General features: G+C 39.0%; 2 protein-coding genes across 2 annotated transcripts; both read left to right on the top strand.

The window, feature by feature from the left end:
• The first annotated feature begins 379 nt into the window (after positions 1-379).
• Positions 380-15617, top strand: kcnj10a (potassium inwardly rectifying channel subfamily J member 10a). The gene is made up of 6 exons (XM_042512255.1): positions 380-827; positions 7970-8362; positions 9101-9312; positions 9915-10046; positions 10947-11124; positions 14647-15617. The coding sequence occupies exons 2-6, from the start codon at positions 7978-7980 to the stop codon at positions 15054-15056; spliced, it is 1317 nt and encodes a 438-aa protein (XP_042368189.1). The 5' UTR covers positions 380-827; positions 7970-7977; the 3' UTR covers positions 15057-15617.
• Positions 15618-20849: 5232 nt separating this feature from the next.
• Positions 20850-24518, top strand: LOC121961907. The gene is made up of 5 exons (XM_042512008.1): positions 20850-21006; positions 21551-21844; positions 22848-23099; positions 23277-23422; positions 23659-24518. The coding sequence occupies exons 1-5, from the start codon at positions 20898-20900 to the stop codon at positions 24043-24045; spliced, it is 1188 nt and encodes a 395-aa protein (XP_042367942.1). The 5' UTR covers positions 20850-20897; the 3' UTR covers positions 24046-24518.
• Positions 24519-24529: the final 11 nt, after the last annotated feature.

Here is a 24529-nt window from a genome sequence, read left to right as displayed (position 1 = left end):
GCCAAGTGCACAAGAAAAGAGCCCTGTTTTTTTTTCTTCTCCCCGTCTTTGATTTGTAAATACCTCCGTTTCAGTGCAACAACTTCCAGTCTTGTATCTTATAACCATCAAACGTTTACATGAGAAAGTTGACAAAGGCTGAAACAGCGGAGGAGGCCTCACAACAAAGGGGCCCATTTATAGAGTACAGTCGGGGAGCGACACGGAGAGGGAGGGTAGGAGGAGAAGCTGGGAGGAGAGTTGAATTAATGAATTAAAAATGTCGTGAAACAGCGGCTGGTCTGAATACTTTTGGGTTTATATAGCGAGGCGTGCAGGGGGGTCCCGGAGGAGTGGACAACAGTCTTTAACTTCTCTCTGTCCGGACACACAGGGCTCTCTCTCTGCTTCACAAGCAGGAAGAAGTGCGAACTGTGCTCATCTGATTACATAATGACCCAGTAACAGGGAGCCAGAACCGGTACTGCCAGTACCAGTGTGCCGGGAGACACTGAGCGACTGGCTGATCCTCACCAAGGCCTCTCGTCTGGCGTTTTTTTCTTCTTCTTTAAAATATAGGATGACAGCGACGTAGAGGGACTGCAAAAGAAAACAAACAATGTGATGTCAAAGTGAGAGGTGATGTAAAACATGCTCGAGCTGTCAACAAGTGCGCGCCGCTCAAAACCCTGAACTTTCTCATCTTTTTTCCCAGTCCATTTTCCTCCTCCGAGACAGATTGAATGCCATCCGTCTTTTTCACATGTCTGCCGGACAGTGAAAGTAATTAAATCTTCAAGTTTCAAAGCTGTGGTCCGAGTGAACTTCTGTTACGAGTCGACAGGAAGGTAAGAAAAAAAATATTTACACCTTTTTCTTAAGACATTTTTGATCAAAATGTGAAATTAACATGTGCATCTGACAGCTTATTTGACTTGTGAACAGGCCGATGTCATCAAATGCACTCCTGCAGCATACCTTTAACCCTTTGAAACCTGGATAGACATCAGTTTTCTTGTGCTGCATTCTGACGCCTTTTGCAAGTATTTAAACCTCTGAACTGAGAAAATTGATTTGATTTCTTTCGAAAATATGAAGAAAAAAGGCAATGAGCATCTTGGCAAGAAATGTCCTGAAAAAATGCAAGAAATTTGTACTTTTAGAATATTTTTTTTTTTTTTAAAAAGCTGATTTTTACAGAATTGCTTTATTTTTAAGCCCTTTCCTAGGTCATTTTCTTTCTTTTTGCGCAACTTTTAATGTACTTTTCTAACACTTTTTACTTATGTCTTGCTAATATCTGGGCGACTTAAGTTGCTCTTTGCCTCCTTTCCATGTTTTTAAAAGAACTCAAAACAATTTTCCCAGATTTCAAAGGGTAAGTAGTGTGTCTATTGGGGGGAAATTTAGACAAAACATGTTGTATAGCCTTAAACTTCTTGGTGCGAAGCTTGGGGTGTACATTCAAAAAGGCGCTTTGTCTCACTGTGTTGTGTTTACAGCGCAGAGGGGTATTAGTAGTACCCATGGAGACAGTTCTGCTATCAAAACTGGACCACATAATGACTGCTACACAGATTTCTTTGGTCTGTGTTTTGTGTTTTAGAGGATTAGTTCAGATTTAAGGAAGTTGTACATTAACACAAAGAAACGGTAGGCCAGCAGCTCTTGTATTCAGTGAGGAAAAAATACTGTTTTTGTGAATGGAGTCTGGCTTTGACGAGAGCATAGATAAGTTTCATTTTTCATTCAGTTTCCTGTCTGTTTGGGAAGCTCTGAGTACACGACTGGATAAATGACACTTGGATTATTCTGCAAGAGCAGATGTTTGCTGTTGCCCCAGTCAATCAAACAAAAATAAATATGTTCATCATTTTCCATGAATTATTCAAGAAAAACAAAGTTTGTTTTTCCCCAAGAGATACCAGGTAACACAATATGAAACACGCATTTTGGTGTTTGATATATTCCTTTAACAGGATTTTTATCAAAGTGAGTAGACAGAACAGGTGTGATGGTGTCTGTCGGAAACGGTTCAGTCAAAACAAATCTCCTCTCCTCATTGAGGAATCCTCATCAGCACCACAACAGTCGTTCACCTGTCAGATTTACGGCAGAGAGACAGAACTTTGGCTGCTACTGACTCGAGAGAAGATGGTAAAAGTCAGTCCTAAATTACAGCCTGGTGTCCACGGCTGCGCTCCTTTGCTTAATTTGGGTCAATGTCGTAACTCCTCTGCTACTAATTCTGGGCTGAGGAAGTGGAGGCATGGGGGTTTAGGGGAAGTGTTTAGATTTAGATGGAGGTTTAGACAGACTGTCGGGACACAGACACATTATGACAAATGGCGGATCACCATGGCGACTGGTCACGTTTGCTTCCTGTTGTTACATTGCACGTGACGGTAAATTATGTCAGCGTGCAATGCACATGATGTAACGGCAAAATACAAAAACTCTGAGTGTAAGAGATGTAAGATAAAGTTGCAGCTTCTACATAAGCTATTATAATTAAGGAAATAGTTACGAATAATTCTTCCTCCAAGTATTAGCTGGATTACAGGAGGAAGGGATAGTTTGGATTTTTTAAAGTGGAGTTATATGAGGTAATTATACATACATATATATATATATATAGTAGGTGTATAACATAGCCTACAGTAGATGTTGGCAGGCTGGAGTCTGACATGGAAACTAAGTAATGTCACTGTGAAAAGAAACTCTTTGTTTTAACTTTAAAAATGAGTTTCTGGGCTGCCTTAAAGTTTTAAGTTGATAGAATTGGAGAAGACAAGTTAAATCGTTACAAAAAACCCCAACTTGTCTTCTTTATATCACCCTATAGGTGCCCTGTTGCACCACACATTATGTCGTCACCGGCAGCGTTTAAACTTGACACCATCCAGTGGCGTTTTATACACACATGACCGGTTCTGTTAGGCATGCGTTCTCAAGTGATGCTGCCGTGGGATGCGGCAGGTGCCATCTAGCTGTCCAGCAGCGGTATTTTTTGTGCGTGCTAAAGGTGCCTTTTGGTGTCTCACACTTACGCCAAAAAGACTGGAAAAAGTGATCTTTTTCTATGAGTTCAGAATGAGTACAGGCTGCCGTTTTTTTGCTTCATGCCCCACTGAGTACCACCTCCAAAGCTGTATCCGGTTCTCTTTATACATCCATGGCTTAATACTGCGAAATACAACCAGATGCAGTCGAACATCCTGGTGTTTTTGGCATACTGCATTTGACATATTGTCTATTAGGACATATCAATTGTCAGAGCTTCATTGAAATGTAGAGGACGGTCTCTTTCCAACAATTTATTTCCATCACTATGATCATTATCTACACTATAGTTAAACATCTGAAAATGCCTCTAATTTGCAAAGACTCATAGCGCTTCACTGATTAATTTATAATCCATGTGACTTTGTAAACACAAACGTTTTGTCATTTGTAAATTTTATATCAGCTTTTATTGTCAAGTCTTGAAATTTTGATCAATTATGCAATCGTTTTTTCTGAATAATTGTCGTTATTTATTAGAGGAGGTATCTCTATAAACCACTTTTTGCTTCCAACATCTCCTGCAGTGTTTAAACTCTGCAAAATTTTCTATAAAATTTTCTTTTTTATGTCTTTTCTATGTAAAAATAAACTAAACTAATAATCTTTTTTTTTTTTTGGCAAAGTAAACAGTGCGGTCGTCTTGGTACTGGGACCTACAGCAAAGCAATAATAACGACAGGAAGTGAGGAGACAAAACAGGAAATAGAAGAAATGGAAAAAGGGCAACACAAAAGCACTGCTAAAGAAGAGGTTCTGTCTTAATGAGACTGTCTGAAATCATTCACTGTGTATAAAAAGACACAATGACACAACAGCGGCTCGTTTGTATGGGCAGTGCTTAGTTTGGCTCCAGTAAGTTTGTGGTTTTAGCGTCTTGTGTTGGCTGAGTAGATGCCTTCTTGGCATGGCCTGTGTTGATGTTTAGACGGTCCTTTCAGCCCGCTGCAGAGCCGCTGTGGTGCGGACAGCGGTCACAGCCATTCAGGTTGTGTTGTGTTGGGTCTTTTCAGTGTACTGGCTGCTCCGGGTTCTTTATGGCCGTGGACACTGGACAGGGGCACCGAGTGGAAGGGATTACTCTCCTCTGGAATACTAATGACCCTCTTTTGTCACCGATCTGTTTCCTGCACCTTCACTCCACATACCCCTTCACCATCCTTTTCCCTCCCTCTTCCTCTTTCTCTCCCTTTGTCACCCGATGCTCAATTCTCTCTCAATCCTCCCCTCAAAACCAATTACCCCCCCCCTGCCAATCTCTGCCCCCTCGCAACGTCAAGCACCGCATACTCACACACTATCACACAGTCACAAACACACACTTTAACCCTCCGTACCGCTCTCCTCTCCCCGTCTAACTTGCTCTCTCTTTCACTCACTCGCTCACCCAGTCGTATTTTTCAATGGTGGCTTTTGTCCCTTTCATCTCCTCGAAAACAAAGGATTCTTGTGCGCACAGGACAGAGGGAAGGAGAGGGATGGAGAGCCGGACGGAGAGGAAGAGATCCTAACCTTGAGTGTGAAAAAAGTCATTTCACAAGAGAGGAAATCCAACGGTATTACTGTCAGCCAGAATAACACACTTCCCAAATATTGTTTTGGCTCTACTAACATCGACATAACTTGCTTTATATATTCGAAAAGATCATTTTAGAGGATAAAGGTTGTGATATTCTATATTTTTCTCTACAAATAACACCAGAAAGGAACAACATCAATAAAGAAACTGAAACTTTCAACAACTATTATCAGTCTCACGCATAAATGAGTTGCACTTGGCAACATGTTGCTTCATTACGATGAATCCGGGCACTGTTGTTTATTTTGATCCCACATTCACTGTCCTGCTGCCAGAAATACTCACTCACAATAAGTGTGTATTAATCCACAGCTGAAACACTCCCACTGGATGCACTATTTACTCTTGTTTGAGTGCACAGCTGTTTTAGAAATGACTTTAAAATGAAACTTACTTTGAACTGTTTTTAAAGCTGCACTCACTGATGTTTTGATAGAAGCAGTGGATCAATGAGGCAGTGAAATGTAAGAACGGTCACCTGTAAAAAGGTACGCACAGAAAAAAATAGCCAATTAACTCTTAAACTTGGCAGTTTACCTTAGTTCTCACGTGCTTTAGTGTCTTACCAACCTGCATTTTTACTGTTTTAATTTTATTCACTGCATCCTCATCAAACTCATTACCACAGTAGAAAAGATAAATTTAGCGACTAGCTGGTGAACATAGTAGAGCATTTAGCTGCTTAAGAACGAGATATGTTCCATGGGAGGTTGCATCTCCACTGCACAAAAAATAAGCCAAAATATCTCTGATACCGCAGCTGCCATCTTGCACAGGTAACGCCATTTGGAGGCAGAGTTTATGCAGTAGCGATCTCCGCAGTGGGGGGAGTTCCCGCCAAAACACCTATCTAACCAATCGTGAGTACCCTCATTGAATGCGAGCTCACAGATTGGTTGTCACAGCTGTCAATCATTTTGGAAAGTCCTCTTTTTGTAGAATTGAGTAACTTGTTGAAACCGAACTTGAAGCACAAAAACGTTCACTTTAACGAACATCAGGGTGATGAGAACTACACTCAGTGACAGAAACCATCTTTGGGTAAAAATGTATTGGCATATACATTTAAGTTTAAAGTTTGGCTTATGTCCAATTCACTAACATGGAGGGGTGGGCTTTATGAACTATACTGCAGCCAGCCACCAGGGGGCGATCAAAAGTGAAAAGTTACACTTTGGGGAAATTGTTATGTTGTCCATCTTTATACACAGTCTGTGGTTAATAGTAACAGATTCATGTCTAAAAAAGGCTATAGACTGACACAGACAGTGAAGGGTTAATATACATGCGATTGCTAGTTGCTGTATTGTTGTGTGTAAAGTCCTGACTTTGCAAACATTCCTTTGCACAATCAATGGTATTGTATTGCATTCTAACTGTTCAAAAGGTCTATATATCCAATGCACGAGTGTGTGTTTACTGTATGTGTAGGCAGGAGCTCCGCAGGGTTCAGAGTTCAGCTGGAGATGGACACGGCCAATCACGTGGGCCTCCTCTTGACCCCGCCTCCCTCCCCTCGCTCTCCCCCTCCACATCTTAGTATTCAGAGCACAGACATCAACACAGATCTCTATTCATTCACTCAGTGTGAGCTCCAGCACGGCGAGAGGAGAGAGAAGGGTCAGAAAGGACAGGAAAGGACAGAGCGTATCAGATCGTCGTGTTTCTTGGACTTTTGTTTGTGTTGTTTTGTTTTTGGGTTTGTTGTATTCACTCCGGAAAGCAGAGGCAGTTTGAGACAAAAGGGCCATTTAGTGAACGGTGAGAGCGAGAAGGATAGAAAAAGAAGGATGTTGAGAAACTGCACCTCAGATGAGGGTAAAACTGTTAAGTATGTACAGGGGATGACCCTTACAGTGACAATAAGTGTCCATGGTACCCGGCGGTGGGGACTTGCTGTCAATATACTGCTGACACTAAGAAACTCACAGACACTTAAAATCCATCCCATCACATTACAACCCCATTGTCTGACACAGGCTTTCACATGACACTTGTTACTTGACAATAAGCACTTAGCTGGAGTAATGAGTGATGAGGGTGTATTTATTTTGGTAAAAAGGATGCCTGACATCCATTAACTGGTTAATAACCAGTAATTTCATAGAAAAACCCTGGAGAAGAGGCCAAGAGGCAAGAGGGCTTTCCTTTTTGTCCAGCACTCCATTGCCTCAGTTTTTGCACTTTATTTCAAAATGCTATCCATTAAGCTGGTAAAATTTTAATATTTTGTAACTTAAATGTTTTGCACTTTATTTTATTTTATTTTATGTTTTACCGACAGACAGCTGTCTAGCAAAGTTAGCATATGGAAAAATAGTGGCCACTGTCCACCCATTGGTCTGCTGGTTACCTTATCTGCTCTGCACTGTGCACTATTGGAGTCAGTTGGCAGCTAGCTTCTCCAAAAGAAAACCTTTGGGTTTTTTAAACTTGATAAAATGGTATGTCCTGGTTTTTGGATGGAGCTGAGCTCTTAAACTGGGAGAACCACTTTTTTTAACCTTTCCTTGTGCACATACCATTATATTCAGTAGTACTGAGATTTCCCTTAATTGGAGCTAAGGGGCATGTCCCAAACTATTGAAAAACAGCCCCGTAAAAACACACACACACAAAAGTCAGCTTTTCTACAGTTCTCCAAAAACCCAGATCTGACTCTTATTTAGTGCACATCTGCCTGTCACATCTGCTGCAAATTCAGCAAAATTGAGGTCTCTATTCAAGTAAGAACAGGCCAAGAAGTGACGAGTAGAGTGTGAAAACAGCTTTCAGCAAAATGGAAGAGGGTGGTCCGGCAGAACATCTCAGCATCCTTGATTCAAACTGAAAGACTCCTTTTAAAAATCTTTTTCATGTGGAATGACAGTCACTGGTTTCTCCTCATCTCAATTCAGTAGCCGTCTTGTGCAACCAACACGTGAGTGAGCCCGCTCTATCACGCTTTTAATGTGAAAGAGCAGCTGTGCCTTCAAGCTGAAAGGGAGCTTTTATTTTGACAAGGCCAGCTGCCTCCATTGAAAGGAGAAAGGGGGCTTAAATGGACCACCGCGGATAGCCACGACTCTGTCCAGCTGAAAAATGTGCTTCTAATCCCCTTCTTCTTCTTCTCTTCATCGTCATCTCCCTCTCCTCCCAAATGTTCCACTCTGTCATTTTCCTCATTCATGTGGTCATCAAGTGTTCGCTCTTTTCTCCTTTTTCACACATCCTGCACCTTTTCATTTGGACCCACCAATATGACCTATGCCCTTTTTTCTCACCGTCCTACCTCTCTTTGTCTTTTCCTGTACGCCCCTTTAACCACCTTTCTTCTTCTTACCTCCTGTTGTCGCCGATCAACTGTAGCGCCAGCCATGACCTCAGCCACTCCCCCCTCTTCTGAAGGCTCCTCCCCTCAGAAAGTATGCCACTCCCAGACGCAGACGGATGTCACCAAGCCCCTGCTGGGCTCCACAGGGGGGACCGGAGGTGTAGGTGCAGGTGGAGGAGGAACCGGAGCTGGAGGGCCCAATGCTCTGCGAAGGAGGCGGCGAGTCCTCTCCAAAGATGGCCGAAGCAATGTGCGCATTGAGCACGTGAGCGGACGAGGGGCGCTTTACCTCCGTGACCTCTGGACGACTTTCTTAGACATGCAATGGCGCTACAAGTTCTTCCTCTTCTCTGCCACCTTTGCTGGGACCTGGTTCGTGTTTGGAGTGCTTTGGTACCTTGTGGCAATGGTGCATGGAGATCTACTGGGTAAGGAGGCAGGGAGGATGGCGGGGCTTTGCAGAATAATAATAATTAAAAAATAAAAGCAAGAAAGACCTCTTGCCCCCTTATATCCCTTTTCCACCAACATGGAAGTGGTTGAGTTCCTGCATCAATTCTGAACCATTCAGAGCATTTCAACCAAAAATAACTTGGTTCAGAACCTGAAAAGTTGGTTCTCAGCTGAAACAAAAAAAAGTTTTGCCTGACCTGAAGTGTGAACCTTGACACCAGTGGGTGTGTCGTATTCTTCAAGTTGGAAAGAGAGAATGAAGAAGGCAACAATCGAGAAGTCAAGTTGGAAATCACCAGTAAAAAAGAGCGTGCAGTTGTCTCATTAATTATTGATTCATGCTTATACTTTTGGTAAAAACAAATGTCCGTTGTAAAAGAACAAAAGTTCTCAGGTAATCATGTAGTCTGCATCTTTTGCCTACCAATGCCAGTAGCTCTGTTTACTGGCAACCTTATCATCCCCCCACAGAAAATTATTGGCCCTTAAAGGTTTTATGCACGTTCTCTGGCATTCTCAAAAAACAAAAACAAAAAAAAACTAACACTTTTTTGTTAATGAATTAACAACAAGGAAAGACATACAGGAATACAGTGTTACTTTGCAGAGAGTGCAAGAGAAAAAAAAGCATTGAGAGAGTAAAGAAAATATTTCTTCATAATAACTTTACAACCCCAAACCTTAGATCTTCTGCTATTGCACCTTTCCTCCAGAGTTTGACCCACCGTCCAACCATACTCCATGTGTGATGGAGGTGAAGACGCTGACGGGAGCCTTCCTCTTCTCTCTGGAGTCTCAGACCACCATCGGCTACGGTTTCCGGTGTATCACTGAGGAGTGTCCTGCCGCCATTGTTCTGCTCATCTTTCAACTGGTCATCACCATGGTGATGGAGATCTTCATAACCGGCACGTTCCTTGCGAAGGTAGTGTTGATGTACTATGCTTCACAGTACAATACAATAAAGTAAAACTAGGTAAAACAACTGAATTAGTCGAAAATGCCTTTTAAATATAATACATACACATATATATACATATACATTCATATACATACACATACATGTGCTGTATATACCTTCATGCATGCAAATATATGTATATATATATGTATACATGCATACACATGTTATGTGCACATACAGTAGGTAAATGCACATGCACACATGCAAATACATACATAAACACACTTATATATGTGTTAACCAAAGTTATACAAATACCAGTGTGTGCAGGTGGCTGTACACTATGTTTAGCAATTACCTTTGAGCTTATCAGTACTGCTTACAGATTGTCATGATGATATTACCTCTTATCTATTAAGAGCACGTTAATCTCAACGTTTCTTCCCCACAATCTTTCTTTTATCTATATTTCCCTGTAGTTTCACGCCTCCACTTATCACATATCTTATTGTCAGCAGGGTTATCTTGAAATAATAACAAGGAAATAGATGATTACTGGAGGTCATGTAGTAACAGGAATCATTATACATCAATTTTTTTTTACCATTTTCCTCCTCTTGTAGGTCGCTCGTCCCAAGAAAAGAGGCGAGACCGTGAAGTTCAGTCAACATGCAGTTGTGTCCAATCACGAGGGTCGACCCTGTCTCATGATCCGAGTGGCCAACATGCGCAAAAGCCTGCTGTTAGGATGCCAGGTATGTGCAGTAATTGCACCCTAAAATATCGTGAGTTTTTGATGCATCCAAGGTCTGTTTTGCCTGTTTATGCCTTTGATTAGCTTTATCATTGATTTAATCTGCACATTTTACTGGATGCAATGCCATGATGGATATGAACCCATTGACACTGACATATAGTCTTACCTGAAAGTCCAGGCAGTGAAGAGAAAAAGCTTTTATTAGAACCACAAGCTCCTTCCTCTTTCCCTTTTAATGGTTAACCGTTGACATCCCTTCTTAACAGTACAAATCTGACTGATATCAAATGATGATAATCCTTTGAGACCTGAGAAAACTGGCTCGATGTCCTTTTAAAACATGGGTAAAAGGCAATGATCAACTTAATAAGAAATTACACAAAAACTAGCAAAAAAATGTAAAATGTACAGGAAAATTCCCTAAAAGTTAGAAAATAAAAATGACTAAAAATAAAGTAAAAGAAAAACAAAGAAACAAAAACAACAAGGAAATGACCCCCAAAAAGTGAAATAATATTTAATATATTATCATGATGATTATAAATATAGGATTGTTTTGGACATTTTTCTTCTTAAAAACAAATTCTCCCAAATTTTATTTATTTTTTTTTTGCAATTTGTGGAGCTGTTCTTTTCTCGTGTATTCAAAATAAAAGCAAACCAATCTGCTTAGATTTCGAAGGTGTAAATGCTTGTGAAGGTGTCCCAGCGCAAGAAAAGTGATGTTAATCCAGGTTTCAAAGGGTTAATGACACTTTCAGTCAATGCCATGCTCAAGGAAACATCGCCTTTGGTGGAGATATTGGCCGTTGCAGGTATTAAACCTGGGGCCTTTTGGTTACAGGATGCCTCCTGCAAACCTCTTGGCTACATTTACTGACTCCATCTTGGCTCCCAGGTGACGGGGAAGTTGCTTCAGACGTCGCTGACAAAGGAGGGTGAAACCGTGCGGCTGGACCAGCGCAATGTGCCTTTCCAGGTGGACACGTCGACAGACAGCCCCTTCCTCATCATCCCTCTGACTTTCTACCACATCATCGACGACAACAGCCCTCTTCGGGCTTGGGCAGCTAAAGGTATGGCTGTAACCTACTGCTCAGTTGGCTTATTGATTGGTCAATATTCTCTTATGCAACCAGATTCCCAATGAATGGACAATCATTGATGGTACTTAAATAAGGTTATGTGTCCACCAAAGCGTCTTTGTCCTCTGTGATGGTTGGTCTTTATGGTATTTGTCTCTACTATGATTTTAACCCAAATATAATCCTTTGAATCCAGGAGTGGCATCAGTTATCTATCTATCTATCTATCTATCTATCTATCTATCTATCTATCTATCTATCTATCTATCCCCCTGTGGATAAATAGTAATAATAGAAATCCTCAATTAAAGTATCTCAAGCAGGTTCCTAAAATTTGTACCTCAGTACAGTACTCAGGTAAATGTACTTACTTTTCACCACTATCCACAGAAGTAGCAGTATTGAAAGAAATAGCACACAAACAACCGTCTTGTTATTATTATTATTTTATTCTTATTTGTATTTATATTTTATTCATTTCACTGGATCTTGGACTCAACACATTGTATTTTACTACCTGCAATCATTTCATGAAAATATTGGTTTGAAATCAGACTGCATTGAGAATAACTGTGTGCATATTCGGTATGTTTGTGTATGTAGGTGTATTGGTATTTACGGTCATGTGCTGCATGCTTGGCTGCCTCTAACTGTCCAGAGTTGGGCTGGTTTGGCACCGGAGGAGAGGGTTTCTTTGGCTGGAATGTGTGTGAGAGAGATCGGCAGAGACACCCCTCATTAGAGCACAATGCTGTACAGTCTGGGGTGCTGACACGAAGCCTGCGCAGATCCACTTACAGCCGCGCAGACCTCTCAGCACAAAGGCATCAGTACGACTCTGATCCCGGACGTTATTTACACTCGCACCACTCATTTATGGTGGACGGCTTTTTTTCTTTCTTCCTTTGGCCTCAATTGACACACTTAATTTTCTGATATGTTAATCGTATGTCCTCCAATTAGTGCATCTTTAAGCTCTGCCCTGTAACTTCAACGGTCATTTCTGCCTTTTTTTCTTGTTTTCTCATTACCTCCCATTCAGCGGTTATTTTAGCTTTTGCCGTATTTAAAGGATAATATTACAGCACACGTAATACTATCCATAGTACTACAGTAAGCCCTGCTGTAGCAGCAGTCAGTCTTTGTTGCCAAGTACTCATTGCTGCCTTATCTGGGTTTCCTGTCATATATGTGTATATATATATATACAGGGGTGCAGCACAAATTCTTGGTCCATTTGCTTTTCTTTCTTTGCCCCTCCCTCGGCACCTTTTGAATTTTTTTTTTTTTTTTTTACAAAGTCAGTGTGATTATTTGTCTTTTCTTTCTTTTCTTCCCTGAGACCCTGAATTCTCTTTCTCGGGAAAAGACATTACAGTGTATTTTGGTGCTCCAGCAGCATATGTGATCACTTACTAGCTACTTTACGTGATGAAGGGCATATATAAATAAAGTAATAATAATAGGTGTTCATGTTCTATTTCTATCACACACAAAAAAGAAAAGTAACTAAGCACATTTACTTGAGTACTTTAATCTGAACATTGCCTACAGCTGGCTCTGGCTCGGGTTAGCCTAAGACACCATCAGCAGCAAGCTGCTCTTTCAGGAACATTTGAAACTTCCAGATCAACGTTGTGCGAATCTTGTTGGCATCATATAACGAAGAGTCATCCAATCAGGAGGGCAGGACACTGTGGAGATGGTCTATAGGAGGGGTGTCATGGCTGTCCAAACCACTGAGCTGGAAAGTTTTCTGCAGTCTGGTTGTGAAAAGTGTGTGTGCACACTGTGAGAGACTCCAACAATGACTCATTCAAGTACTCTCTGTTTTCTATAGAACTGAGAATAACTAAAAAAATCGTCAGAAAAGACCACAGACTGAACAAAAACATGGACGATGTGACAGATCCACTCAGTTGATAGGGGCACTGATGTTACCACTATTTAAAACATTACATACAATTGTCTAAGATCCTGCTGCTTCTTCTTTTCAACTGACTAGTTAACTGATAAAAAGTGGTCACTTTAATTACCAGTGGTATTATTTGCTATGCGGTTTGCAATGTTTATATTGCAATGGGTTGCATAACAAACTGGGAAAGTTGTTCATATTTAAGTGGGTTGTATATGAAATCTTGGAAGTGTTTTATGTAGCATGTGAATGCATATATAAGGGTAGGAATACATAAGTGTGTACTTCTGAGGTATGTATTGATTGATGTATGGACCCCTGGTGGCTGGCTGCAGTATAGGTCACAATCCCTCCATGTTAATGAATGGGACATGGGCAAATTATTCCATTGCACCCTAAGTTGGATCATGATTGTTGGATCAAATTTCAAACTTCTGCAAAGATCACTCCATTTTTGTAGATGGAGCCCTTTGTACCGCCCACAAACGGCCTATAAAGAGAATCCCTCAACCAAGTTTGTCGCAGGGAGCACAAGCGATTGCGAAACCTAGTGTTTTTGCGTTACTGGGTCTGGGTTAGGCTAAGGACTGTTTAGACAGATGACTGAGTCTGCATTCTGAGGGAGGCCTGTTGATGCAGGTGTGTGCTTGTTTGAGCGCATATGTCTTCCAGTGAGTCCTTTGTGTTGTCGGGGTTGTGTGTCAATGAATGACAAGTATGCAAGTGTTATGAAAATATATTTATTATTCATGAATGTTCCCAGTATGTGGCAGCTTTCACTTTGCTACTGTGTCCAAATTTCAGAGGTATAAGATCTATAAGTGTGTGCACATCTGTGTGTTTTTGGAATCAGTCAGTAAGTGGGGAGATTTTATGTTTTGGAAATTTCAGGATCGCTGTGTGCCTCTGTGTGTGTGTGTGTGTGTGTGTGTGTGTGTGTGTGTGTGTGTGTGTGTGTGTGTGTGTGTGTGCCCTACATGACTTTTACTGAATGAATGAATCTGTGGCTTAGGCTTGCATTTTTTATTTAATTTTTTAAAATAAACTATTATGGACCATTATGAACTATTATTATTTTACCTCTAAATTATAATGCAGGCTGAACGTGCTAATTCAAACACCTACAACTTAAAGGCTCAGTGTGTGTGATTAAGGGTCATATACTGGAAGAGATAAGATTTAATGTTATCAATATGTTTTTGTTTTGTTTATAATCACCTGGCAACAAGAACTGTTGTTGTTGTTGTTACCTTAGAATGAGTCATTTCTGTCTGCTAAACCATGTTGTGCTTCCAGTTTGTTCAGCTGCCCCCAAGTGGCAAAAAACTGAGGCAATAAGCACATTGCCAAGAAATATTCTACAAATTGCAAGAAATTGGTAGATTTTGAAAATTATTTAAAACAAAAACATTACTTTCAATTTTTGTTATTTATTTTTTAAAGTAATTTTTTGTACACTAAAAAAAAAAACTAATTTCTTGCTCTTTTTGGGATAATTTCTTCTCATAAGCTGCTCATCACCTTCTTCCACAGAGCTTAATGTTTTTTTTTTTTTTTTTAGTTTGTTGTTTAACTTCAGGTCTCCTCTTGTTGTCCAGGTGGTGGCTGGACAGACCCGGAGCTGGCTGACTTTGAGCTCCTGGTGATCATGAGTGCCACGGTTGAGCCGACCTCCGCCACCTGTCAGGTTCGAACATCCTACCTTCCAGACGAGATCCTCTGGGGCTACGAATTCCCCCCTGTCGTCTCCCTCTCACCCTCAGGAAAATATGTGGCCGATTTCGCCTTTTTTGACAAAGTGGCCAAAACCAAAACCCCACCCCTCTTTAAGCAAGCCCTGCCGCCGAGCCCGCCATCACAGGCATCCCGTTACCATAGTGGAAAGGAGGCTGGGACGGATCCGGAGAAGATGCGACTTGAGGAAAACTACAGGGGTGAAGAGAAGGGGCGAGAGAGGGGACGCATCAGAGATAGCAGCCCGCTAAGTGTGCGTATTAGTAATGTGTGAGGGAGTTGAGAATGACAGGAAGTGGTAACGGAAAGATGATGTGAAACTGCAGATCAGGTGAAGGCAGGAGAAAACAAACAAGCTGTTGACGATGTAAGATAAAAACGTCTCCCCACTCATACAGAAAACCCTCCACCTACAAGTGGAAATAAATCACCTGGGCACTCTTTCACCTTGCCCACAGAAGACACACAGACAGACTGCCAGTGTGTCACTGTCTGTTGGAAATACACTGAGGAAACCAACTTCAGATTCACAAACCCAACATGTACAAATGTACAGCACATCCTCAAGTCAGAGACATTTTCTACACGTCTATTTTGGAAAGGACTCGTTTTACTGCAACTGGAGGATGCTCAAACACTGCAAAAATATTTTCATCTTATCAGGTCTTTTCTGACTATATTTTATTCCTAAAGGTGTTGGAATAACTCAATCCGATACCAGTAGAAATCAACTTGTTTCAAGAATTTTCTAGAAATGAGTGTCTCTTTCTTGAGCCAAGAGGGAGTTAAAAAAAGTGAACTTGATCTCAGAAAAAGAGGAAGAGAAAAAAGTTGATTTCTGTTTCTGTTTTAAGAAAAATGAACTCAACTAACAGGAAAAAAATGACTTGAGGGGATGATTTTTGCAGTGTAGTTGAACATCGGACTGAATCACTACACTGTTTTTTTTTTTAAAAATTAAAATAACAAAATACCTGCAAAAGCAGCCTGCTCTTGTCTTCAGCTCATCAAATATCAATGCTTTGTCACGCCCCTCAGTGTGTGCAACACGTTCTCATCCCAAGTTGTCACATATCAACGTTTTACAGTGGACTTCCGCTTCTACATGTTACACACTAAGTGTCCTTTGGTGTCTTCTGTTGACGTTTTGGGATGTGTGACTGCAATGTCAACAAAAGCACATGGCAGCCAATGCAAGGACGTCAACAAACGCACATGCTGGTCCAGATGATTAGGATTAGACAAAGCATGGATGGGTATATATAGGCAAAAAAGTCACATGACAAGGTATGGAAAAAAATTCAGATGGAAAGTGAACACCACACTCCCATATGAAAGTCCAGGGTTTGTTGGATCCACCCACCACCCCTCATTTCCACCCTATAGGGACCTTTGTGCTCCTTATATTACTGTACATCGTTTAAGAAAGTAAGTCTGCATAAGGTGTGAAGGATGGGAGGTGGATTGGTCATCCGTGTAAAACCAAAAGTCAAAGTCAAGATTTGAATGTAAAGTCATGTAATTTCTGTATCTACACCTCGTGTGAAAACAAAAGTCCCTTTTTAGAGTTACTTTTTGTAGAACAACATACCAACAGCGCATTAGAACAGTTTATGTTTTTAAAGCTAACCAACAATAAAAGTCCATTTCACGTCAAATATGTAAAAGGGCACCCTGTGCGTCGCTTCAAGACACTAAGGGACGTGACAAAGTATCGAAATTTGATGACTTGGGAATAGGTCGGCAAAAAGTGGCAAAATTACTGCAACCATTTTATTTTTTCAATGAAGGTTTTTAAAGGAATGTATCATATTTTATGTACACAATAGTTTCTAACAACATTGTTGCACCTGGAATATTGTGCTCTTTCTTAAGAATGTCTTTTCTTGTTTTTTTGGGTAAATCCATTTAGTAATAATACTAAAAGCACTTTAACTTGAAATAAAAAGTGGCATTACACATGAGGAGAATAACTGAACTAACTCTAATGCACTGTAATAAATGATTAAAAGTTGTTTGGGGTTTCTAAATGTGCATTTTTATGCTTGAAAATGGGTAATCTTGTGTTTGTATGAGCTGTCTTAAATTTCATGTATGTGTGTTAATGTACCTCTGTACAGTGTATGAAAATATTTTTCCTACATTATTCATATCTGACATTTGATAAACAGCTCCACATTTACGGTATACCGTACTGTCAGTGGGCAAAGTTACAGTGCGCCCATCTTTTCACGTCATGTGATGTGATGTGATGTGATGTCACGTCGTGTCATTTCATTTTTTCCATACACTGGTTAGGAAAGTGTCTGTGAATTCTGCTAATGTGTGTCTAATCAACTGCCTTTTTGTATTTTATAGGAGAGTAAATCTGGACAAAAATTTATCTTATCATTTTTACTCTACATGGCAATGGATGCATTAAGTAAAATTGTTGTACTTTTTAATTAAATCCCTTGGTGATAAAAAAAAATAGACATTTGAATTTTTAATTAAAGTAATAAAGCACATAAGAAATATTTTTGCCAAAAATATATTTACTAGGAGTTATTGTCTATCTTGAAATTGTATTTGTTTGAATGGCCAACCAAGCATGTTATGAAAAATCATATATATTATGAATAATAAACATAATCTGTTTTAAATTTGTGGTCGAGATAGAAATTAAATGCCACAATTCAGATGAAATCCTCTGCTGCCCCAGACTAAGCCCAATGAATAATATTCAAAATAAACTGAAAATATTTCAGTTCTGGTGAGGGGTTGTGGTTGTTTATACTGTAAAGCCTACTGTATACTATATATGGATCACTCACATTGATCTAACTTTTGAGTAAGCACTTTTAAGTGGCTCTTTTAATAAATATATTATTTACAAAGTGTCTATTTGTGTGTGCATGAAACAAAATGATTCCTGCTTGAACTGCCTTCACAGGTGAATATGAATGATAAAAGGCCCAACAGCACTAACATATTTTTTTTCATTTTTTAAGTTTATACAATGAAAAATATTGAAATGTTGAGATATAGGCCTGAAGTGTGTGTGTGTGTGTGCGTGTTTTTTTTTTTTTTTTTTTTTTTTTTTTTTTACTTTTTTAAAAAAGTTCTCCTAGACTCCTTAAGATGAAGACTTCTATACCCCTGTGAAGCTCTGGTGACCCCTAATGGGAGTCAGGACCTCCAGGTAACCAGTGCTGTAGTGTCTTGCCTAGTATGTGCTTTTATTCTGTAGAAATATTTAGTTAAGTAATTTAGTTCCAAAAAGTAGGGGAAAAGGCAAAAGATGCATTAAAACTCAAAGTAATTCAGTTTTAAATATAATGAGATGTAAATAAAATAAAAAAAATCTTTATTGTCCCTTTAGAGGGAAAATTCAGTTATTGCACTGATAAACAGAGTAATAAAAGAAATGAATAATAAGTGGCATATGAAAAATACACTAAACTAACAATATAAAAAAAATACTAAATACAGAGCTGTACAGGAAACAGTAAAGTGACAGCACTATATGTTAATAGTATATATCAGACTGATGTAATTAAAGTTTGTTTATTTTTGTAAGTATTGTTATATTATTAAGATATATTTATTTTTATTTATACATGTTTTATATATGTCTATATTTTTGTAGTCTTATTGCTATTTTTACACATTTCTATTTTATTTCAACAGTCGGTGAGTGTGTCGAGTCCTGCTCAATTGTATTAAATTATTAATTATTAATAATAATATTTACAATAATTTTACATTATTTATTCATTTATTATAATCAGCATTTAAAATAATTGTCTAGTTTGTCCAACAGGTTTGTGTTTCACATGTACAATTGCTAAATCAAAAACTGAAAAATAGGATAATATAAAACAGTACACACAAGAACACAACTAAATAATATTTTATTTCTAAATAATGTTGGAGATGAATTAATGTGGTGAACTTAAAAACAAAACAAACAAAAAACGCGCAAAGAACCTTTACTTTGAACGCCCCTCGTTTTGATTGGTCAGTCGGTGAGTGACGCTTGCGGTGATTGGCTCAGGTGAGGAAGTCAAAGGTAGAGGGCGGGCTAACAAACCGAGAGGACACAAGGCAGCGACGGGAATGGCTTAGTAGTTGAAGAAGCTCGCACAGAAAGTTAAAACGCAAACAACGACGGTTTACCTACGAATTCGCTAAATTCGCCTGAACATTAGTGCTGGTGTGTGTTTGTAAAATAAGTGCGTAGCTGTTAGCCGCTAAGCTAGCGCGAGTTGCGGTGCTAACGGCTTAGCTGGCTAAAACGTTGAATATCTTTGTAGCATCGGCTTGCAGTCGTTTCTTGGTGAAAATATGAACGAGTCGAGAGTGGATTTATGGTCAGAAAAACACCGCGGTGACCGACAAAGCTGTGTGATGTTAACGTACGAAGTTAGATGGCGACCGGAAACGCGAAAACGAAGATTTCAGCCTCAGCTACCAACTGCTTCTCTAGGCTGCTTTACCCGGCCATGTCTTCTCTCTTCAGGACCAAAACATAACTGTAAGTCAAACTTTACTTTTATTTAGTATTACCTGTTTCATTTACGTGAAGCCTGTAGCATGATTGTTTTGTGCCAATAATGGGACTTTTCTGTGCATTTTTTATTATTAAAGATAAGTTTAAATGCACAAATAGATGCCATACAAATCTGTCTCTCCCTAACGGTTACTTAAATAAACAGCAATAGTTATTTGTTATTTTCTGATATTTTAGGTGTCAAAATATTATGTGGTGCCACCATCCTGTCATGCAAATATGAGATCATTATTTACAATAAGTTAATCAATTAAATTTATTGCAAGATATATTACTTGTGTGCCCTAAGAAAGTTGAATAAATGTGCAAAAAGCAGCTTTGAATGCGTTTTGGTACAGGGAAACAATAGCACTCTTTGGCAACATAGTATACTATACTGTACAGTGAGGACAGTATGCCAGTCTGTGTGCATGGATTTTTCAGATGTATTTCTGTGTGTGTGTGTGTGTGTGTGTGTGTGTGTGTGTGTGTGTGTGTTTTGAGAAGTGGCACACTAATTACACTGTCATCTTTGCTGTTGTGAAAATGTGCTGGGAATAACAGATTCCAAGTTGGAAGTGGAGTGGGAACGAGTATATGTTTTCTGTCTGGTATATTTTCAAATTGCTTTTATGTTGTAGTCATATAATTTCAGTCAAAAATCCTGCCAAAAAAGTACTCTCATCAAGTCATTATTGAGTATTCATTTACTGATATGTATGTTGAAACAGAAATGTTAATCAGATGACAACAGACAAGTGCATCTGATATTCATTTATTGCATAACCAACCTACTATTTGTCTGTTAACCCATACATTTAAAGTGAACATAAAAAAAACAAAGCAAACTCTCTGTTGCTGCTGTTAAAGTTACATTTTAAATGCAGCACTGAGGGACTCTCTCCCAAGATACTGTCCCCAAAATCAGTCCACCATCTGGCCACTTCCAACAAGCTCTCACTGACATCGAAACAGCTTGACGCTTGTTACACCCAAAATAATCATAAGCAACATGATGCTAACAGTAAGCTTTGTCAGTGTGTATGTGTGCAGACAAACTCTCATATCTGCTTCATATTTTGCACAAACCACATCAACAACCCAAAGTGTTTGCACAGTACATTGCATTCAAAACCTACAGATACTCATCAACTAACTCAAATCGCTCACATGGTGGGCCTATAAAGGCCTGTCTAAATCCAGCTGTGCTGATCATTCAACCATTACACCAGACATCTGAGAAGTAGCGCATTTGTAAGCATTTTGGTTTCAATATCATAGACAGAATAATTGTGGATAAAGATGAGGCTTAAAGCTGACTTCATTGAATTCAACAACTTTATGGTTACATTGATGCAATGAAAATCTCAGGTTTATCTGATTATTTGTCTTAAATGTAGAAAATAAGGAACTGAATAAACAGAGCAATGTTAGATTTACTATGTAGTCTTGGATTTGGCTGTGTAGGTGGCATTCAAATGAATTTAAACAAATGATGCTTTTGTCTTCTTTCTTTGGAACATGACATTTTGACAGCTGCACCCTGCACTGTACCCCTTCCTGACTTTCATCTCGGTTTGATGCATGCATAAACCCACGTTTAAACGTTGCTTCCTGTGTGATTTCATACGCAGTAGCATTGTTTGCAACGGATTGAAAATGCTGCTTCTTCTGAGTTGCTGGATTATTGCAGGTAAGATAAATTAATATGTGTTTGCATGTTAAATGTCAGAACCAGTCAATCTATTTTCGTAACTATTTCTATAAGGTTTCACAAAGAAACATGCTTTAATGCTGTGTCTAATGCAGTTGTCTCATGTTAAATATGCAGTAGTTTGTTCTGAAGTTAATGTAAAGAATTCATTATTTTAGAGTTTTGACAAAATGAAGAAGTTGCTCTTTTGTGATTGAATTAAAAATATTGTAACCTTTCTGCTTCTTGTTCTCATGGTTTTAAAACCTGTTTATTAGGTTTAACAAGAGCCTCTTTAATAATGCTTCATTACAGGTTCAGTTAGCATTTGTCATTATTTGAAAGAAGGCAATACCACCCTAGCACCAGCGTGTGCCCTGTATAAAAAGTAAAAAGCTAAACATGGGATTTTGTTTTACATCCATGCTTATGACACGTGTCTTAGCACAGTCACACGTCATTGATGCATATAACTTCAAAGTAATAAGCTGTAATTAATTTCAAGACTTTTCTTTTAATGATATTGTGTTATGTTTCTTATCAGGGATAACGGCAGAGGACCCACCAAAAATGTACTACCGGGTGAAAAACAGCTCACTATGTTTACAAGTTGTAAACTCATCAGCATATCGTCAAGAGTCTTGGTCATTTAATAATGAAGCTATTGTTGTTGGTGAAACCATCACACCAAACTATAAAGACAAAGTGGATTATTACCCAGTGAACCACTCCTTGTGTCTCAACAAACTCACTGAGACAGACAGTGGCACCTATACATTTTCATTCATCGATTATACATTTAAAAAGTCAGATAAGAAACACAGACTAATTGTTCAAGGTAAGTTATAAATTGTTTTTTTTTCTTAAGCTGTGGGGTTTATTTGTTCAGGAGATTTCATTATTTCAGGTGATTATAGGAGTCCTAATGATACATGTTTCTTTATCTTGCGGTATTTATCTTAAAAACCAGCTTAAAGATTTTCTCAAACCTTGCACAAAATGAACATGATGTATGACACACCCCTTTAAATGAAAATCCTTTTTTTCGTTGTCTTTTTGGGAAGATCTGTGATCCAGTTTACAAATAAAGAAAGTGAAGATTGAAGTTAAATGCGCTTAAGAAATTGTACAGTTTTTGCATCTGCCATTGTACATCCCTTTTTATTTTAATGTCACTATCTCAAACTATATATTTGAGTTAAAACTGCCAACACTGTCCTTTGATTTCAGAATTACATTTTTTTATGTCTCTGGTAAATAGGTTTTGGCTCGATACTTCATGTAATTTGATGTTACCAGAACTGGTTACTGACATATAACATAAAGGCGAATTCTAGATATGGGGTACTCAAGGGGGACTTAATGGCCAGGAAAATAAATAAATGAATATTTTAAAAATGCACTCATACATGCATATATTTTAGTGGAGGCTTCATCTGAGTCTTGTGTAGGTAAGTCTTTAGCAATGTTGTTTTTTTTGTACAAGTCGCCCCCAGATTGTGCTACCAAATTGCCTATGCCTTTAACTCTTTGAAACATGGAGTGACATAGCTTTTCCCCATCTGCTTTCAGACACCTCTCAGAAGTATTTAAACCTTTTAATCCTTAGCAAATAGGTGCAATTGCTTTCAAAAATATGGGAAAAAGGCAATAAGCAACTTGGTAAGAAATGTTTCACAAATTGTGAGTAATAATTAATCTCAGATAATTTACTTCTTCTTCATTCATTTTTGGGTCACTTCTTTTGTAATCGCTCATTGCCTTCTTCTAATATTATTGATAGAAATCAAGCCAATTTTCTCAGTTTTCAAAGGGTAAATCTATCTGCTTGGGTCTTGCAGAAAGACTTCCCAGTCCTGTCTTCAAATCAGGACTGCCCTCCAACATGTCTGCTGGACTCTGCACCATCACAGTCAACTGCTCCATCCAGGATGACTGGGTGTTGTCTGTCTGTGATGAGGACAGTTGCAGGACATCTCAGAGATCAGTTAAGAAGGTCAACATCACCGTCTTCACTGAGAACAGATCAGTCGTCTGCAGAGGCAACAACCACGTCAGCACAAGCAACGTTTCGGAAAGCATTGAGGCAGTGTGTAAGTATTATGTGATCTGATTATTTATTTATTTATTTATTTATGGCTCGCTCAGTGACAGCCAAACTTAAAATCATAGAAAATAATATTCAATTCTACTTCTCTGGTAGAAAATTATTTTAATAATTTATTTGTTGTTGGTACTGTCTGCTAAAATGTGTTCCCGTGTCTTTCCAGGCTCAAGAAAAACAAATCCTGAGCATAAAGAGACATCAAAACCACCCACTGTAACATTGATAATTATTGCAGTGTGTGTATTCTTCTGTGCGTTTGCTGTCTGCGTGTTAATGGGTTTCATTTCAACAAAATGTCGTCACCATCAGGTAAGATGGATTTATTAAGCAATATTAAAATAGATTTTTGTTATATGACCTGAGGATGAATATGAAAAGAATCTGATGACAAAATGGTGTATTCTGTTTTGAACAAAAATCTTTTCATATGATTGCAAAAAAGATGTGACACTGAGTTTTACTTCAGTGTTTGATGTTAAGAAGTGTTATAGTATGAAACTTCAAAAATAAAAGACTGAAAACATGTTTTACTGCATTATTTTTAGGATCCGTCACCTACTGTTGGGTTGATACAAAGCCAGCAAGTGGAGGAACAGCCACAAGCTTTGCAGAGAGTCTCAGCCTCTTCTTCCAGTGAGACTGAGGTCTGTTATGAAAATGTGGAGCCCGGCCAGACCAGAAACCCACCCATCAGCCCAGGAGAGGAGTTGGGGTCCCAGCAAAGTCAGAAGGTAGAAAGTGTTTACAGTGTTTTGCAGGCGCCAAAAGGGACTTCCTCTCTAGACAAGGATGGCTGCAGTGAAGACACAAAAGTACACAAGGAGGCAAAGGAGGCATCGGCTTCACAGCAAGCCACTCCCAAAGAGGCGGAGCGCCCTTCGCAAATTGACACACTGTACAGTGTATTGCAAAAGCCACAGCACCACCAATAGGTCAAAAAAAGCTTCTCAGAGGCCAAAACAATGAACATGTCAAGTGGAAGAAGCCTGTGAAAGCCAGAATGATGGCACTGACATTCATGCAGCATCTATTTGAATAAACTCCGTTAGCTTCTGCTTTACCTTGTTTGCCTGCTTTGACTTGTTTGTCAAAGAACTTTGTAACAACGTTTTTAGGATTTTTCAAGCCTGCATGTAGTTGCCTGAAGTATAAAGCTAATGTTAGGCTTATAAACAAAGTGCACCATGGCTTGATGATGTTCTGTAGTCTCATTTAGCCACTTGTTAGTAACTGCCTTCTTTAAAGTGCATGAAAGCTTCAAAGTTAATGAGTGGGGTATTTACTTATGTATTTTTTGTCATACTGCAAAATGTGAAAGTCTCTTAAGCTTGTGTGAACCACAGAAGATGTCAAGTATCTAACTAAAAACCCATTAAAAAAAGTGAAGTGCTGAAATGCTAACTTATCCCTGGGTTT

Source organism: Plectropomus leopardus, chromosome 23 (genome assembly GCF_008729295.1).
Source record: "Plectropomus leopardus isolate mb chromosome 23, YSFRI_Pleo_2.0, whole genome shotgun sequence".
Lineage (NCBI taxonomy): Eukaryota > Metazoa > Chordata > Actinopteri > Perciformes > Serranidae > Plectropomus > Plectropomus leopardus.
The sequence above is the reverse complement of the archived record's forward strand: the minus strand, read 5'-3'. Positions and strand labels throughout refer to the sequence as shown.